Source organism: Lampris incognitus, chromosome 4 (genome assembly GCF_029633865.1).
Source record: "Lampris incognitus isolate fLamInc1 chromosome 4, fLamInc1.hap2, whole genome shotgun sequence".
Classification (NCBI taxonomy): Eukaryota; Metazoa; Chordata; class Actinopteri; order Lampriformes; family Lampridae; genus Lampris; species Lampris incognitus.
This window is the reverse complement of record NC_079214.1, coordinates 8,223,159-8,240,814: the sequence shown is the minus strand read 5'-3', so window position 1 is coordinate 8,240,814 and position 17,656 is coordinate 8,223,159. Positions and strand designations below refer to the sequence as shown.

Sequence of the window (17,656 nt, the reverse complement as noted above, 5' to 3'; positions counted from 1 at the left end):
AAAAGGTAAATAACAAAAGAGAATGCTAAAGAGAGGAAAAGTTCAGAGATGTCCAAAAATTGTTAAGAAAGGGAAATGTCAGCTGTCCTGGGAGCGGATGTGTGTTTGGAAATAAGAAGTTAAGACATGGATGAGTTTTCGCAAAAAGAAATAGAAAACCGACACTGTGATTTGACAGAATATGCCTGCAAAAATACGACTGAATCACAAGTTATGGGTGCCCGTATTAAAAAGGAAAAACAACAAAAAGTAAAAAGAAAGTAGAGTTAATAAAGATAACTTCTTCCTAAGATGGGGGGTGGGTGGAGGTGGGTGGGAATATGTAACTCCATAAGATGTTAAATATGCGTAACCTGACCCTGACCAAGAGAGAAACAAACACCTAAATATTCACGTCACTTCTTTTCCCATTACTTTCTACAGGCTGCTTCTCTTTATTTGTCCCAGCCAGAAACACATGAGGGCAAATTCTCGGTGAAAACTCAAATAAAATTGAGGGGCGGCGTCCGGGTGGCGTGGCGGTCTATTCCGTTGCAAACCAACACGGGGATCGCCGGTTCGAATCCCCGCGTTACCTCCGGCTTGGTCGCGCGTCCCTACAGACACAACTGGCCGTGTCTGCGGGTGGGAAGCCGGATGTGGGTACGTGTCCTGGTCGCCGCACTAGCGCCTCCTCTGGTCGGTCGGGGCGCTTGTTTGGGGAGGAGGGGGGACTGGGGGGGAATAGCGTGATCCTCCCGCTCGCTACGTCCCACTGGTGAAACTCGTCACTGTCAGGTGAAAAGAAGCGGCTGGCGACTCCACATGTATGGGAGGAGGCATGTGGTAGTCTGCAGCCCTCCCCGGGTCGGCAGAGGGGGTGGAGCAGCGACCGGGACGGCTAAGAGAGTGGGGTAATTGGCCGGATGCAATTGGGGAGAAAAAAAAGGGGGGACAAACAAACAAACACATAAATAAATAAATAAATAAGATTGGGGAAGTCGTCTCTGTAAGGGCCGTCTCGGTCTTTATCGATCCTCAAGGTGGTTCTGCTGATCACGTGGTCCTCGAAGGCAGAGACTTCAGTCACACCTTCCTCTGTCTCATCTGTGGATTTACACCTGACGTCATACATACACAACTCTCCTCATGCGTCCGTTTGACAGACAGACAGGCAGACAGACAGACAGACAGACAGGCAGACACAGTCAGACAGACAGTCAGACAGACAGACAGGCAGACAGACAGTCAGACAGACAGGCAGGCAGACAGGCAGACAGGCAGGCAGACAGACAGGCATACAGACAGACAGACAGGCAGACAGACAGTCAGACAGACAGGCAGGCAGACAGACAGACAGGCAGACAGACAGACAGGCAGGCAGACAGACAGGCAGGCAGACAGGCAGGCAGGCAGACAGACAGACAGGCAGGCAGACAGGCAGACAGACAGGCAGGCAGACAGACAGGCAGACACAGTCAGACAGGCAGGCAGACAGACAGACAGGCAGACAGACAGTCAGACAGACAGGCAGGCAGGCAGACAGGCAGACAGACAGACAGACAGGCAGGCAGACAGACAGGCAGGCAGACAGGCAGGCAGACAGACAGACAGGCAGGCAGACAGGCAGACAGACAGGCAGGCAGACAGGCAGGCAGACAGACAGACTGACAGACAGGCAGACAGACAGACAGACTCGCTGTGTGCTGTACCGGCTATATTCGGTTGTCCAGCTCTGCAAACTTCGTCCTTCAGGTTTTTAGGAGCTTTAAAACTGTCTTTAACCGTCAGCCATCCGCGGGGGGAGGCGTGTGTGCGCGCGCGTCCGTGCGTTGGGGGGGGGGGGGGCGAGGAGGCGGAGGAAGAGGAGGTGGAGGAGGAAGAGGTGGAGGGGTCGTGCGTTTGACAGGAGGATCATCCTCCTGTCAAACGCACGACGAAAACACCGCCGGTAGTTTTCGGAGGGCACCGCTGTTAGGTAACCAGCTTTACTCCGCGTCCCGAACCGAACCTCGGATTGGATTCTGAACCTGCTGCGGATCCCGCAGCCCCGCCAGGTCGCGTCCGAACCCAGGAGGATGGTCTTCCAGCTCGCGCCTCTCCGCGGAACAGCGCCTCCCTCCTCCACTTTCTGTCGCGTCTCTCTTGTCTTATAAACCCAGCCGCTCGTCAACTCCGGAGCCCCCCGTCCCGGCGTCGCCTCCTCCCCCCCCCCCACCTTCAGCCCGCCGGGTGAAGTGAGCGGAGGAACGAGAGGAGCAGGACGGAGCGGAACCGGCCCATCTCCGCCTTCCGAGGTGAGGCTGTTTCCCAGCCACTTGGCATTTCTCCGCACTTAACACAAACACGTTTTCTGACCCGAAGCGAAATCAGCTGGGATATTGGAACACCGGTGAGAACGCGAAGGACACTACCGTCCCCCGCGTGCCCCCCCCCCGCACGCGCACGTTTGAGACGCTCCGCGTTAACAATCCGTTTGTTAGACAAACCTGCGGAATCCAGGTGTTCTAAACATTACCGAGGCTCGTCCTCTGCCAACGGAGATGACGGGAGAAGGGCGCTTGACGCCCCCTGGTGGTTCGTTTGAAATCCACACTTACCCAACAAGGAGTTCGTTTTTTGACAACGTACATTAATTAAATCGGGAAATAAAATCGATTGGCTATTTCAAAAAATACCCTCCCCCCCCAAAAAAGAATGAAGCATCAGTATAAAAGATTTTATAGAGTGGTGTCTCTTGCAGGGTCTGCTTAGGATCTTTCCACAACGTTTGATGGTAATGAAGTTTAAAGCTGGTTATTATTTAGACTGGTAATGATGGTTTGTTTGAAATAATTTGGTAAATCTCGGTGGGAAATAGACGAGCATTTTAGCCACAATAAATCTGGCCGTTGTGCCGGTGGTTTAGGGCTCTACTAATCTAAGTAATCTGATCAAACTGAAAATATATCATCTGATGGCAGGTTACATAAAACCTGAAATCCTTCCTCTGCGGTGCCCTGGTAACCAGATACAACACATCAATAGACGTCTATATTTTAGTGGGATTATGCAAACTACATCAAAACCAATCCTGCGTTTATAACAACAGAAAAACGAACGAGAGCCCACTAAGCAGAAGTCTGACTTCGCTGCGTTTTCTTTAATTCCTGTTATCAGAGTTCTCCGGCCTCCCCGTGGACCCTCTCTCTGGTCCCTCGGGCGGATTCTCCCTCGCGCCCACCACACCGCCGGCAGCATGCCGATCATCAGCAATGCCAACCACGACTTCAGCACCTACTCCATCAGCAGCGACGACAGCAGCCTCGACCGCTTCTTCACAGAAATCCCCGAGACCGAGACGGTCAAAGGCGCGTACTTCCAGCGCGCTCAACGGCTGCCAGACCGCCAGGCGTCGTACGTGGTCGACCGCACCCTGCAGGTCCTCGTCAACGTGGGGGGGAACCGCTACACCTTCCCCTGGAGCACCTTGGAGCGATTCCCCCAGAGCCGCCTGGGCCGCCTGCGCTCCTGCACCACCCCGGAGGAGATCGCGCGGCTCTGCGACGACTACGACGAGACGCGGCAGGAGTTCTTCTTCGACCGCAACCCCATGGCCTTCCGGGTCATCCTCAACTTCCTAGCGGCGGGGAAGCTCCGCCTCCTACGGGAGTTGTGCGCCGTGTCGCTGCACGACGAACTGGACTACTGGGGCGTTGACCCGGTTCACATGGAGCGCTGCTGCCGCCGGCGCCTGATCACGCGTGTGGAGGAGGTGGCGGAGCGAGAGCGTAAAGAGGAGGAGTGGAGGAGGAGGAGGATGGAGCTGAAAAAAGACCCCTTGGAAGTTGAGGTGGGGTACCGCCGCGTGATCCAGATCCTGAGGGAGGTGGTGGAAAACCCTCATTCCGGTTTGGCAGGGAAGCTGTTCGCCTGCCTGTCCGTCGTCATGGTGACCATCACGGTCGTCAGCCTGTGCATCAGCACCATGCCGGACCTCAGAGAGGAGGAAACAAGGGTATGGAGAGAATATAACAGATCATCCATCTAACAGAGGGACGAGGTCATGTTTCTTCAAAAGTAAACCTTTTTATTCGGCTCATAACAAGTCAAACTGACCTGTGACAGATTACAAAGACACTGTTAAACATGGTAAACCGGTACCTGTTTCTATCAGTTACCATGGTACCAGTTGTCACCAGTACACTGTTAACCATGGTAAACTGGTACCCGTTTCTATCAGTTACCATGGTACCAGTTTTCACCAGTACACTGTTAACCATGGTAAACTGGTACCCGTTTCTATCGGTTACCATGGTACCAGTTTTCACCAGTAGACGGTTTACCATGTTAAACTGGTACCCGTTTCTATCAGTTGTCACCAGTACACTGTTAACCATGGTAAACTTGTACCCGTTTCTATCAGTTACCATGGTACCAGTTGTCACCAGTACACTGTTAACCATGGTAAACTGGTACCCGTTTCTATCAGTTACCATGGTACCAGATTTCACCAGTACACTGTTAACCATGGTAAACTGGTACCAGTTTCTATCAGTTACCATGGTACCAGTTGTCACCAGTACACTGTTAACCATGGTAAACTGGTACCCGTTTCTATCAGTTACCATGGTACCAGTTTTCACCAGTACACTGTTAACCATGGTAAACTGGTACCCGTTTCTATCAGTTACCATGGTACCAGTTTTCACCAGTACACTGTTAACCATGGTAAACTGGTACCCGTTTCTATCAGTTGCCATGGTACCAGTTGTCACCAGTACACTGTTAACCATGGTAAACTGGTACCCGTTTCTATCAGTTGCCATGGTACCAGTTTTCACCAGTACACGGTTTACCATGGTAAACTGGTACCCGTTTCTATCAGTTAACATGGTACCAGTTTTCACCAGTACACTGTTAACCATGGTAAACTGGTACCCGTTTCTATCAGTTAACATGGTACCAGTTTTCACCAGTACACTGTTAACCATGGTAAACTGGTACCCGTTTTTATCAGTTACCATGGTACCAGTTTTCACCAGTACACTGTTAACCATGGTAAACTGGTACCCGTTTCTATCAGTTACCACGGTACCAGTTGTCACCAGTACACTGTTAACCATGGTAAACTGGTACCCGTTTCTATCAGTTACCACGGTACCAGTTTTCACCAGTACACTGTTAACCATGGTAAACTGGTACCCGTTTCTATCAGTTACCACGGTACCAGTTTTCACCAGTACACTGTTAACCATGGTAAACTGGTACCCGTTTCTATCAGTTACCACGGTACCAGTTTTCACCAGTACACTGTTAACCATGGTAAACTGGTACCCGTTTCTATCAGTTACCACGGTACCAGTTTTCACCAGTACACTGTTAACCAAGGTAAACTGGTACCCGTTTTTATCAGTTACCACGGTACAAGTTTTCACCAGTACACTGTTTACCATGGTAAACTGGTACCCGTTTCTATCAGTTACCACGGTACAAGTTTTCACCAGTACACTGTTTACCATGGTAAACTGGTACCCGTTTCTATCAGTTACCATGATACCCGTTTTCACCAGTACACTGTTTACCATGGTAAACTGGTACCCGTTTCTATCAGTTACCATGGTACCAGTTTTCACCAGTACACTGTTTACCATGGTAAACTGGTACCCGTTTCTATCAGTTACCACGGTACCAGTTTTCACCAGTACACTGTTTACCATGGTAAACTGGTACCCGTTTCTATCAGTTACCACGATACCCGTTTTCACCAGTACACTGTTTACCATGGTAAACTGGTACCCGTTTCTATCAGTTACCATGGTACCAGTTTTCACCAGTACACTGTTTACCATGGTAAACTGGTACCCGTTTCTATCAGTTACCATGGTACCAGTTTTCACCAGTACACTGTTAACCATGGTAAACTGGTACCCGTTTCTATCAGTTACCATGGTACCAGTTTTCACCAGTACACTGTTAACCATGGTAAACTGGTACCCGTTTCTATCAGTTACCATGGTACCAGTTTTCACCAGTACACTGTTAACCATGGTAAACTTGTACCCATTTGTATCAGTTACCATGGTACCAGTTTTCACCAGTACACTGTTAACCATGGTAAACTGGTACCCGTTTCTATCAGTTACCATGGTACCAGTTGTCACCAGTACACTGTTAACCATGGTAAACTGGTACCCGTTTCTATCAGTTACCATGGTACCAGTTTTCACCAGTACACTGTTAACCATGGTAAACTGGTACCCGTTTCTATCAGTTACCATGGTACAAGTTTTCACCAGTACACTGTTTACCATGGTAAACTGGTACCCGTTTCTATCAGTTACCACGGTACAAGTTTTCACCAGTACACTGTTTACCATGGTAAACTGGTACCCGTTTCTATCAGTTACCATGATACCCGTTTTCACCAGTACACTGTTTACCATGGTAAACTGGTACCCGTTTCTATCAGTTACCATGGTACCAGTTTTCACCAGTACACTGTTTACCATGGTAAACTGGTACCCGTTTCTATCAGTTACCACGGTACCAGTTTTCACCAGTACACTGTTTACCATGGTAAACTGGTACCCGTTTCTATCAGTTACCATGATACCCGTTTTCACCAGTACACTGTTTACCATGGTAAACTGGTACCCGTTTCTATCAGTTACCATGGTACCAGTTTTCACCAGTACACTGTTTACCATGGTAAACTGGTACCCGTTTCTATCAGTTACCATGGTACCAGTTTTCACCAGTACACTGTTAACCATGGTAAACTGGTACCCGTTTCTATCAGTTACCATGGTACCAGTTTTCACCAGTACACTGTTAACCATGGTAAACTGGTACCCGTTTCTATCAGTTACCATGGTACCAGTTTTCACCAGTACACTGTTAACCATGGTAAACTTGTACCCATTTGTATCAGTTACCATGGTACCAGTTTTCACCAGTACACTGTTAACCATGGTAAACTGGTACCCGTTTCTATCAGTTACCATGGTACCAGTTGTCACCAGTACACTGTTAACCATGGTAAACTGGTACCCGTTTGTATCAGTTACCATGGTACCAGTTTTCACCAGTGCACTGTTTACCATGGTAAACTGGTACCCGTTTCTATCAGTTACCATGGTACCAGTTTTCACCAGTACACTGTTAACCATGGTAAACTGGTACCCGTTTCTATCAGTTACCATGGTACCAGTTTTCACCAGTACACTGTTAACCATGGTAAATCGGTACATGCTTATACTAGTACACTGAGCCAATACGTAGCGAATTCGGGGCGGGAGATCCGGGTTCGCATCCCGCCCCCCCCCCCCGAATTCGCTACAAATACACTATTTATTACGGTATACTGGGACGAATTTCTCACCATTTTCTGCAATAGGCTGCGAGTGTAACGCTCAATGCAATCAGCTACCTTCACCAGATTTTCTGTGAGCTTATTCTAAAGGCAGCTTAATGTGGGTTTGATTAAACCGGATTTAGTTGGACTTTTAGGAATGTTTGGCTTTTGCGGCACGGTGGTGCAGTGGTTAGCGCGGTCGCCTCACAGCAAGGTGGTCCTGGGTTCGAGCCCCGGGGTAGTCCAACCTTGGGGGTCATCTCGGGTCGTCCTCTGTGTGGAGTTTGCATGTACTCCCCGTGTCTGTATGGGTTTCCTCCGGGGGCTCCGGTTTGCTCCCACTCCAAAGACATGTAGGTCAGGTGACTCGGCCATACTAAATTGTCCCTAGGTGTGACTGTGTGTGTGTGTATGTGTGTGTGTGCGTGTGTGTGTATGGTGAGTGGTGTGTGTGCTGAGTTTGACAGGTAAATAAAAGCTTTGTGTCCTCTACATAACACTGAGAGGTTTAACTAACTAACCCTGAGGTGAGTTCCTCTGTACATCTTCATCACTCCTCCTCTGTCTCTCTCTCTGCAGGGCGAGTGCTCCCAAAAGTGTCGAAACATGTTTGTGGTGGAGTCCATCTGTGTGGCCTGGTTCACTTTAGAACTGGTGCTGCGATTTGTCAACGCCCAGAGCAAGCTGGCCTTCGCCCGCGGCCCGCTGAACATCATCGACGCCGTAGCCATCCTTCCGTTCTATGTGTCCCTGATTGTAGAGATCCGAGACGAGTCGCAGGAGGATGCCAGCGGCGGCTCTAGCAGAGGCTACCTGGACAAACTGAGCCTCATCCTGCGCCTGCTGAGGGCGCTGCGCATCCTGTACGTGATGCGACTGGCTCGCCACTCTCTGGGTTTGCAGACACTCGGGCTGACCATGCAGCGCAGCATGCGAGAGTTTGGCCTCCTGCTGCTCTTCGTCTGTGTCGCCGTGGCCCTCTTCTCCCCTCTGGTCCACCTGGCAGAGAGCGAGCTTGCCCCGTTCGCCGCCACACCCCCCCATCACAGCTTCAGCAGCATACCAGCCACGTACTGGTGGGCCATCATCTCCATGACGACGGTGGGCTATGGTGACATGGTGCCGCGCAGCATCCCCGGGCAGCTCGTAGCTCTGACCAGCATCCTGAGCGGGATCCTCATCATGGCTTTCCCCGCAACCTCCATCTTCCACACCTTCTCCCGCTCCTACCAGGAGCTCAAACACGAGTACAAGAGGCTGTGTAAGGAGGAGAGAGGAGCCGAGCTGGCCGCTGAATCTGAACAGAGCTGGCCCAACGTAGATCTTTCCCCTCGGCTATGCGACCTCGATTCTTTGTCCAGAGAAGATCCCAGCAGGCCACCGGCTGACAGGAGCCATCAGACCACGCTTCCATCCACGACCTTCTGAGGGACCATGGCATGTACGGCAAATTCACCGACCCACTCATTTGGCAACTGCATGTTTACATGAGTAAAAACGTATATGTAGTATTAAAAATAGATATGTACCAGGACCTGTAGGCAAAAAAAAACTTCTATTTCCCCCATAATTTATTCACAATGTGTCACCATGATTGTCAAAGTTCTGCAGCAAAGTACATTTTGTCCATCAGAAGGCGAAATACCCGCTACCCTTTAAGTGACGAGATAATCAAGAGATGAGTTAAGAACCAAAATGGATTTTTTTATGTGATGCAGAGGAGACATGACCTTTCAACATAAGTGCTGAGCACCGAGCAAATTGAACAGACAGACTCAAACCTCCGACACAGGAACCACTGCTCAGTGAAAACGGATCCAGTTTTTCCAAGACAGATGACAGCAAAAAGCAAAAACAACTGGTGCACAGATGAATTCCTGCAGCACAGGGACGCCTATGTTGGGACTGAGTTTAGGAGAACCTGAACGTGATGGTGACCGTCAGTGATGCTTCACACTGCAATAATTCCTGTTTCATGTGAAATGCCACGTTATGTTGAGGTGCCACGTTCATCACTTTATCAATATACTGCTCACAGTGTGCCGGTGTGGTGTATTAAACCATGATGGATGAGAACCCATAAGGTTACGATCCTCTCTCTATTTGGACTACGCATAATGAATTTAACAAAAGACACATTTCTTTACAAAGTCAAGTTTGTTGAAAACCTGGTTGCCCACCCCTTCATTAGATTTTGTATAACCTTCCTTCCATCGTCTCTCCTCCACTCACATGATCATGTGACGATGTTATTCACAATCTGTCTGTTTTATTGGTTCAGAAATGGTTATTTCACAAAGGTCCCGTGGATTCAAACCGGACGAAGTTAGGAGTGGCAGCAACATCTATTTGAGAAATATTCGGGAGATAATCTTTGAGAAGCTTAGGAGTTAGTAAAAATATGCAAAACTGTTTGTCAGGGTTCCACAGTCCGGACTTCAGGAATCAGAAACACTTTGTCATTTTATTTCATGTACTTGCGCGGATGAAATGAAACCAAATATCGTTCCCCAGCCCACAGCAGTGCAACACGAAGACAAGAACACACATCCAAAAAGTACAAGAACACACATATCCAAACTAAACTAAACAACAAAAACCACTGTCCACGAGAACGAACGCCAGCCAGGATGACTGTCGGAACTGCCGGTCTGCATGGGCTAGCAGTTAGCTTAGCCTGCCCCGCTTCCTGCCCGCGGTGTTCCCTCTTCGGGCGCAGCTCCGGGCAGGGCCGTGGTCCTTGGGCCCGCCGGATGCAGCAGACCAGGCTCCCTCAGCCGATCCAAACTTAGAGTGCACTTAGAGATGAAAACCAGAATCAACAGTAAATCTTCCGAGGCAGATTCTGCAGACAGGCTGCTCATATTTGCTGGACTATAAAGCAAACCACAAGGCCGCGCTTGACTTGACTAGGACTTGATTCTCCCCGACTTCCCTTGTATTCCAGCAGCGCAATTTATGACCACGGCAACGGATGCCAAACATCTTTCCTCGTCCATGCAGTGATTCTAATCAGCTCCATTCCTCTTCTGCTCTGCTTCTTTTTGCACTGCCACCACCTCGTCATTTTCTTAGCAGCCCCGACGCACAACGATCCCTATTCTGCTCTCATCTTATTCCCTCTGTTTTCCTTCATTCTTGTTGGACACCGTGCTGACCCCGTGGCATGATTTCCCTTGCAGTGCAGGCACACTGCTTGCTCTTTTTCAACTTTACAATCTCCCCCATTGTAGTTGTCCCTCCCACATCTCCCGCGCCTTCTGACTCCCCTACAAACTGCAGCAACATGTCCATATTCCCTGACAGCAAAAACATCTGAGGTGAGCTCTCTGGTATGGCCTCACCCTGTAACACACATACCCAGGGCACACTCTTTCCGGCAATTCACCTTCAACACACGGAATTGCTGTCCTGCTTCTCCGCATCTCGGAATCTCGTCGTTCTTCTTGCCTCGCACACCTGCAACATCCTGAAAGGGCTCAGCCCTGACAGTGGCACGCCACTTATCGCCCCCTTCTTCTCGCTTTTAATCCAAGTGGGAAGCAAGTCACACGGTAAAACTGTTTAAATACACTATCTCTCTTACGCTTTGAGATACGCTCAATGATAACCATCCTACTTCTAGTTATCCTGATCGAGCATACATCTCCAAGTTTGCCCCCTATAAACCTTCCAACCGCATGTGGCTCCTGGAAAATCCTGTCTCGGCTATCATCCCAAAAAGATGCGCCTCTGTTCTCAACAGCTGACCGGAGTCACTTGAGTAATTTGATGTATTCTTCCTTGTCTTTTTCCTTTCAAATAGTGCCACATGATTTGGTGAAGAAGTCACATTGGGATTACTGTGGGCGATTGGGATATAATAAACAAATTCATACAAATACAAATTTGTCATGATGCCGCGACATAGCGACTTTCATTTTGCATGTTTTACACAGCACCTCTTTCTGCTCATTATCGCTGACCTTGAATCCAAAATCTGGGTAGCTATCGTAATGAATTGACAGCATCCATGTGTATGTGCGATAGGCCTCCTCTCAAAACCTTGGATGTGTGTAAAGTCAGTGGTTAGGAGTCTTCCCTAGAAACAGATCTGAGCCTGTACAGAATCTCAGAAACAGAGACCATCTCATCTGGCCACTTACCCTACTCTTCTGAGCCATCCCGGTCACTACCCCCCCCCCCCCCCCGCCGGTCCGGGGAGGGCTGCAGACTACCACATGCCACCTCCGATACATGTGGAGTCGCCAGCCGCTTCTTATCACCTGACAGTGCGGAGTTTCACCAGGGGGACGTAGCATGTGGGAGGATCACGCTATTCCCCCCCGTCCCTCCCCCCCGACTAGGCGCCCCAATCAACCAGAGGAGGCGCTAGTGCAACGACCAGGAGACATACCCACATCCGGCTTCTCACCCACAGACACGACCGATTGTGTCTGTAGGATGCCCGACCAAGCTGGCGGTAACACGGGGATTCGAACTGGCAACCCCGTGTTGGTAGGCAACGGAATAGACCGCGACGCTACCCAGACGAGACTGTCTCTTTGTATTACACTCTCACAGGTATGTTGTCAAACGGTTTTCTATTTCCTTTTCTTGGATATTCATAGCGGTGGGGAACTTGAGCGATCTTATAATTTTCCTTGCTGCCGGCTGCATGTTTTCGCTCACAGGGCCCACTTCCTCAAACTGCTTGTTGAGAGGGGCAAGCATACTTGTCCACTGCTCAGTAACAAAAGCAGACTCTTGGATGAGAGTTTTGTGTGCAGATTCTTGTAGAATTTGTTCAAAGCTGTCTGCAGTTGGCACTCTTCGGCAGCCGCAGTGGTCCAAGATGTCCAATAATTCTCCCTGGCCTGAGCTTCTGAAAGTCTGTTCGGCAGGATTCCAAGACGGTGTGGTCAGATTCTGAGCCGTGCTTTAGAAAGTTATCAGTAAGATCACTTCTCAAGTACCCAGGGGCTGCTTGCTCTAAGATCACTGGAGCAAGTTTAACGGGGTGGCATTTCTCTTTCTGCCAACCAAAAGAAACGATCAGCCTACACCCTCCCATGTTTGCTTTCCATAATGATGCTGAAGGACGGGTACCTTGAAGGTGTTGCCCATGGTGCACTGCTCACAGACTTCATGCCAGAATCCAGAAAGGCAATCTCTGAGAACCCCTCCTTCATCCTGCTCCATCTCGTATTGTCCATTTGGAAGTAGAAGTTTTATTTGAATTTCAGACTGTGTGAGCCAGGTTTTCATCACTGAAGTGTGTAATAAACTCAGAGAGTACTTGGCCGCGATGGATGATAAGATTTTTTTTTCTTCTGGCGTCAGATTTTTTTCTGGTGTCTTCCAGGCTTCGCTCTAGATAGGTCTCCAGTATATTGTAACCAGATTGCTTTCTTCCAGTATATCCTCAGTGAGGACTGCAGAAACGCTCCGACCTAAACTGGGATCATCTGGGACATCTGTCAGATAAAAGTTAGTACATTAAAATTAGAATTATTTCCAGCGCTTCCACATTAAACCACATCTAAAATATCTGAGCCTTGTGAGGATTCTGCCAATGGTTGATAAGTTTGGCTTCTGGAAGAGGAAGAGCCAGCCCCACCCCTGCAGGTTTTCCTGTGTGGATCTATGCTGTTTTGTTCTTCTTGTGTCTCCACACCACTGCTGCCCCCTCTTTCTTTGTTGTTGTTGTTGTCAAGTAGAACCTCGTGATTGTTAACCTTGTGGTCTCATAAAGCTCACCTACTATACTACCATCTACTGAATGTTCTCCAAAATTCTTCAAATCCACCTCAAACTCTGAGATGCTCCCTTGACCATTTTTTCCCACTTGGGAATAATAAACGTACTGCCTCCTCTTATCAGCTCTTTCTTTTTCCATTCCTTAGAAGCACTTATCTTTCTTCTTCTGCCTTTTTTCCCCCCCTCAATGGTACACGCCCTTGTGTTTCGTCATCATACAGCATCCAGCCCAACTCCACTTTCCTCGTTGCCCGGTGTGCACTCCTTGTATCCGCCTCTTGGTGAGGCGTATCGTTTGTGTCACGACTGCACTTTTGCTTTTTTTTACTCAACTTTGCTTCAGTCTCTGAAAAAGTTTTGATTTCCTAGAGCTCGGCATACCTTCCTGCCTCCTGCAGTACCCCATCGCTGCCAAACGGTCTCCATAAGAAGGCAAATAGTTCCTCAGCTGCTCATCCGTCATTAACTGCAAGACACTGGCATTGACCTACAAAAGAAATTATTTTTCAATTTTAAAAACACTTGGTGTATCGCCATCTCAAATCACAATATTACATGGATCATGGTGTCGCTCTTGGCCAAAGAGAGTAAGTATACCCTTCTGGCAGCTGAGTGCACATGGAAACATGTCAAAGGGTCATTGCATTTAAAATCAGACAAGACTTGGGAGTAAGACAGGCTTAGCGCTCAAATTCACCCATTATCCAAACCGCTTATCCTGCCCGCAGGGTCACGGGGATGCTAGAGCCTATCCCAGCAATCATTGGGCGGCAGGCGGGGAGACACCCTGGACAGGCCGCCAGGCCATCACAGCCCCCCCCCCCCACACACACACACACACATACATTCACACCTAGGGACAATTTAGTACGGCCCATTCACCTGACCTACATGTCTTTGGACTGTGGGAGGAAACTGGAGCACCCACAGGAAACCCACGCAGACACGGGGAGAACACACAAACTCCACACCGAGGACGACCCGGGACGACCCCCAAGGTTGGACTACCCTGGGGCTTGAACCCGGGACCTTCTTGCTGGGAGGTGACCACGCTAACCACTGCGCTGCCCATTTTCCTATTTATATATTTCCATTTCCTATTTATATGTAAAATATAATCCATTTTTGTGGAACCATATAATAATAATAAAAACAATTCCTATCTACTATGACATACTTTGGTAATTACTGTGTGTGTTGCCAAGCGTTCTTGGGGAACCAGAACTGATTTACTGGGGGTTTTGGGCGTGGGTCAGGTGCTATCGTGAGTGCTTTGCACACAATGGTAGTGTCAATGAGGGCTCAAATTGTTTTCATATAATTTCACACCCTTCTAGTGAATAAAGCTGAACTTGTGTCACAGTATTCTACATGCTGGACATATATATGGTCGCTCTCTTGGAAGGGAAAAGCTCTTACACGCGTGTATTTTGGGTAATAAAGGATAATTTTTTCCCCATGGTAATCACACTGAATCCCCAGAGCACATAATCACCAATATATTATTCCAACTATGGCTACAGTACAACACATGACTTGTTTGTATACCTGCAGAAAAATGGCATGTGGGAATATTATTACTATCTTGAAGTTTTCATAATACAGGAGTCCTGGTATGAAGTTCATGTGTTCAAAATGTTGTCATCAGTTACGTTCCCCGTTAGAGGTCCAGGGGATGAGGGGAAGTAAAGAGAAAGAAAAGTATCCCGGGGGAATAGGAAAGGTGGGAGGCGGAACCAGGTGTAAAAACAAGTTTATTAACAAAACTAACCCTAAGCCAATATCTAAACAACAAAGGAGCAACTGAAGACGTTGGCTCTTAAATAACCAGGAATAGGTAGCAAACAAACCCAGGTCAGACTGAAAAAAGAAACAAGAACAACAGCATGGGTTTCACCCCCCTTCTCAAGGAGTTAGCACGGGTTTCACCCTTCTTCTCAAGGAGTTAGCACGGGTTTCACCCTCCTTCTCAAGGGGTTAGCACAGGTTTCACCCTCCTTCTCAAGGAGTTAGTATGGGTTTCACCCTCCTTCTCAGGGATTAGCACAGGTTTCACCCTCCTTCTCAAGGGGTTAGCACAGGTTTCACCCTCCTTCTCAAGGGGTTAGCACAGGTTTCACCCTCCTTCTCAAGGCGTCAGCTCAGGTTTCACCCTCTTTCTCAAGGAGGTAGCACAGGGTTCACCCTCCTTCTCAAGGCGTCAGCGCAGGTTTCACCCTCCTTCTCAGGGGGTAAGCACAGGTTTCACCCTCCTTCTCAAGGAGGTAGCACAGGGTTCACCCTCCTTCTCAAGGAGTTAGCGCAGATTTCACCCTCCTTCTGAAAGAGTTAGCACAGGTTTCACCCTCCTTCTCAAGGAGTTAGCACAGGTTTCACCCTCCTTCTCAAGGGGTTAGCATAGGTTCACCCTCCTTCTCAAGGGGTTAGCATAGGTTTCACCCTCCTTCTCAAGGAGTTAGCACAGGTTTCACCCTCCTTCTCAAGGGGTTAGCATAGGTTCACCCTCCTTCTCAAGGGGTTAGCATAGGTTTCACCCTCCTTCTCAAGGGGTTAGCATAGGTTTCACCCTCCTTCTCAAAGAGTTAGCACAGGTTTCACCCTCCTTCTTAAGGGGTCAGCACAGGTTTCTCCCTCCTTCTCAAGGAGTATTGACTACAAACACAAGAGCTCTCTCTCTGGCTGCCAACAATGGCCCACTGGCACTGCTGGGCGTCTCTCTCCAAGTTATATACCCAGCTGATGAGGGATTGGAATCACATGGGCTCAACCAGCACCTCCACAGGTGGCGGGGTATTTCCTGGAGAGGGAAATTACTCACACACGGCACGAGGGCCGTAACATCATCCTTATGAAATTCATTCATTTTAGAAATTGTTGTTCTTTGAGAAAAGCTGTATATAGCCTGTAAACTTTTACTTAGTGCGACTACGAAAATGTAACAATATAAATGCTCGATGTAACAGTGAAATCCAATTAGGACCTCTCGTTTTTCAGTAATTTGAATCAGAATCGGGGGAATCATTATATTTGTAGTCAACAGCAAGGGGGAGGGGGTCGTCTGAATTCTGACTAAAACGATGACCGAGATTCGTGTAGCAAACACGACTCTCTAACATCCAAGCTGCATCCAAGTCCTAAACAGGTGAATCTTTCCAATCATTACCTTCTCTCCCACACTATAGTTACAAGAAATGTTTGAGGTGCTACAGATTGTGACGTTTACTCATCTGTAAAGAGTCCAGTGACAAGTGACAGGACAGGGGCACTTCAGGTGCCAATCAGATTTCATCTGAGGCCAGTGGGAGGAGACCCCAGAACTCACTGGAGGGACTACATGTCCAATCTGGTCAGGGATCGCCTTGGGACCCCCCAGGAGGAGCTGGAGAGTGTTGCTGGAGAGAAGGGCATCTGTAGTGCCCTACTTACTTTGCTGCCACCACGACCCTATCCCGGAGAAGCGGCTGAAGATTAATGAATGAATTACTACCACTACTTTCGGCTGCTCCTGAAAGGGGCTCGCCACAGCGGATCATCCGTTTCCATTGTTCCCTGTCCTCTACACCTGCATGTCTTTCCTCACCACATCCATAAACCTCCTCTTTGGCCTTCTCCTTTACCTCTTCCCTGGCAGCTCCTTATTCAGCATCCTTCTCCCAATATACCCAGCATCTCTCCTCCACACATGTCCAAACCACCTCAATCTTGCCTCTCTTGCTTTGTCTCCAAACCGTCCAACCTGAGCGGTCCCTCTAATATACTCCTTCCTAATCCTGTCCTTCTTCATCACTCCCAATGAAAATCTTAGCGTCTTCAACTCTGCCACCTCCAGCTCCACCTCCTGTCTTTTCATCAGTGCCACTGTCTCCAAACCATACAACATAGCTGGTCTCACAACCATCTTGTAAACCTTCCCTTTAACTCTTGCTGGTACCCTTCTACTCCACCCTGCCTGCACTCTCTTCTTCACCTCTCTTCTGCACTCCCCGTTACTTTGGACAGTTGACCCCAAGTATTTCAACTCATACGCCTTCATCACCTCCACTCCTTGCATCCTCATCATCCCACTGTCCTCCCTCTCATTCACACATAGGTATTCCGTCTTGCTCCTACTGACTTTCATCCCTCTTCTCTCCAGTGCATACCTCCACCTCTCCAGGCTCTCCTCCACCTGCTCCCTACTCTCACTACAGATCACAATGTCATCCGCAAACATACTAGTCCACAGAGACTCCTGCCTGATCTCGTCCGTCAACCTGTCCATCACCGTTGCAACCAAGAAAGGGCTCAGACCCGATCCTTGATGTAATCCCACCTCCACCTTGAACCCATCTGTCATTCCTACCACACACCTCACCACTGTCACACTTCCCTCATACATATCCTGCACCACTCCTACATACTTCTCTGCCACTCCCGACTCCCTCGTACAATACCACACCTCCTCTCTCGGCACCCTGTCATATGCTTTCTCTAAATCCACAAATCAACATTCTCAAAGCAAACATCGCATTGAATTGAATGGAATTCTGTAATTTTTCAGGAAGTAATTTACGGTTAACTTTATACAAACCTTTAATTCAATTAATTCAATCATTTTTTGTC

At 48.6% G+C, this 17,656-nt stretch overlaps 2 protein-coding genes across 2 annotated transcripts in view; one reads left to right on the top strand and one right to left on the bottom strand.

Moving 5' to 3' along the window:
• The window catches only part of LOC130111707 (beta-1,3-galactosyltransferase 1-like), an 86,478-nt gene that overhangs the window by 176 nt on the left and 68,646 nt on the right, over positions 1-17,656 (bottom strand). The window contains exon 3 of the mRNA XM_056278975.1: positions 13,436-13,541. The gene's annotated coding sequence lies outside the window, so the exon portion shown is untranslated. The remainder of the gene's footprint in view (positions 1-13,435; positions 13,542-17,656) is intronic.
• On the top strand, positions 1,901-8,743 carry LOC130111576 (potassium voltage-gated channel subfamily G member 4-like). Its single transcript, XM_056278805.1, has 3 exons — positions 1,901-2,276; positions 3,139-3,976; positions 7,895-8,743. The coding sequence occupies exons 2-3, from the start codon at positions 3,218-3,220 to the stop codon at positions 8,741-8,743; spliced, it is 1,608 nt and encodes a 535-aa protein (XP_056134780.1). The 5' UTR covers positions 1,901-2,276; positions 3,139-3,217.